This window comes from Aptenodytes forsteri, unplaced genomic scaffold (genome assembly GCF_000699145.1).
Source record: "Aptenodytes forsteri isolate BGI_AS27 unplaced genomic scaffold, ASM69914v1 Scaffold23, whole genome shotgun sequence".
In the NCBI taxonomy this organism is placed as follows: domain Eukaryota; kingdom Metazoa; phylum Chordata; class Aves; order Sphenisciformes; family Spheniscidae; genus Aptenodytes; species Aptenodytes forsteri.
In genome coordinates, this window is record NW_008796043.1 from 1,946,617 (window position 1) to 1,947,372 (window position 756).

Consider the following 756-nt stretch of genomic DNA (forward strand, 5'->3'; position numbering starts at 1 on the left):
GAGTCCAGGGCGGCGTTACCTTACATAGAGCGGCGTTTGGCACATCCAGCTCTTCCTCATTCACTGCGTTCTGGTGGCAGAATAAGCCAAAGTAACGGTCTTTGTCTTCGGGAGGTTGCACCTTTGGAGGTGTCTGACTGAAGCCTGGGAAAGTACTGAAGTGGAGGGTACCTCCCCCGCTGCAGAAGCATCCGAGCATCTCTGCTCTGGGAAGGGGTTCAGCTAGAACGGCTTGCTGGGGCTTCCAGAATTAATCCCCTTTTCTTCTTGCAGTGCTTGATGCAGCAGCTAAAGCATCTTTGAGAGATCCGATTTTTCAGCTTACATGCCTAAATAGGTTCTGCCCTCTTATTGCCGAGTTCTTAACTGATTCAAAGAATACAATAAACTTTCTGATATATAACTTAAAAGAGTTTTAAGCCTTCCTTTCCCAAGTTTCAAATACATAACAAACATTTTGCACAGGCTCAAGAATGTGATGAGTCACTACTGAAGAGGACACTCTGATTAAAAATTAGATTTTTCCCCCCCACAGAGGGTATAGTAATTATTCTGTCTCTTAGTTTTTTCTCTCTTTAAAAAGCAAAATGCATAAGGCTAGAAAACACGGAAGGACTTGGTATGGGAGTTATTCCAGAATTTTATTACCTTCCAAAAGCTCTTGGGTTGTTTTTTTAAAGAATGGAATCTCTTAGTTTCACTCCATAATAACACCATGCCAAAGTAGAATAGACTTTGAAGAAGATACTTTGAAAA

General features: G+C 41.8%; 1 protein-coding gene across 1 annotated transcript in view; it reads right to left on the reverse strand.

The window, feature by feature from the left end:
- ASXL3 (additional sex combs like 3, transcriptional regulator) overlaps window positions 1–199 on the reverse strand; it is a 163,667-nt gene extending 163,468 nt beyond the window's left edge. The window contains exon 1 of the mRNA XM_019473738.1: window positions 25–199. Within this exon, the coding sequence (XP_019329283.1) occupies window positions 25–199 (175 nt within the window). The remainder of the gene's footprint in view (window positions 1–24) is intronic.
- Window positions 200–756: the final 557 nt, after the last annotated feature.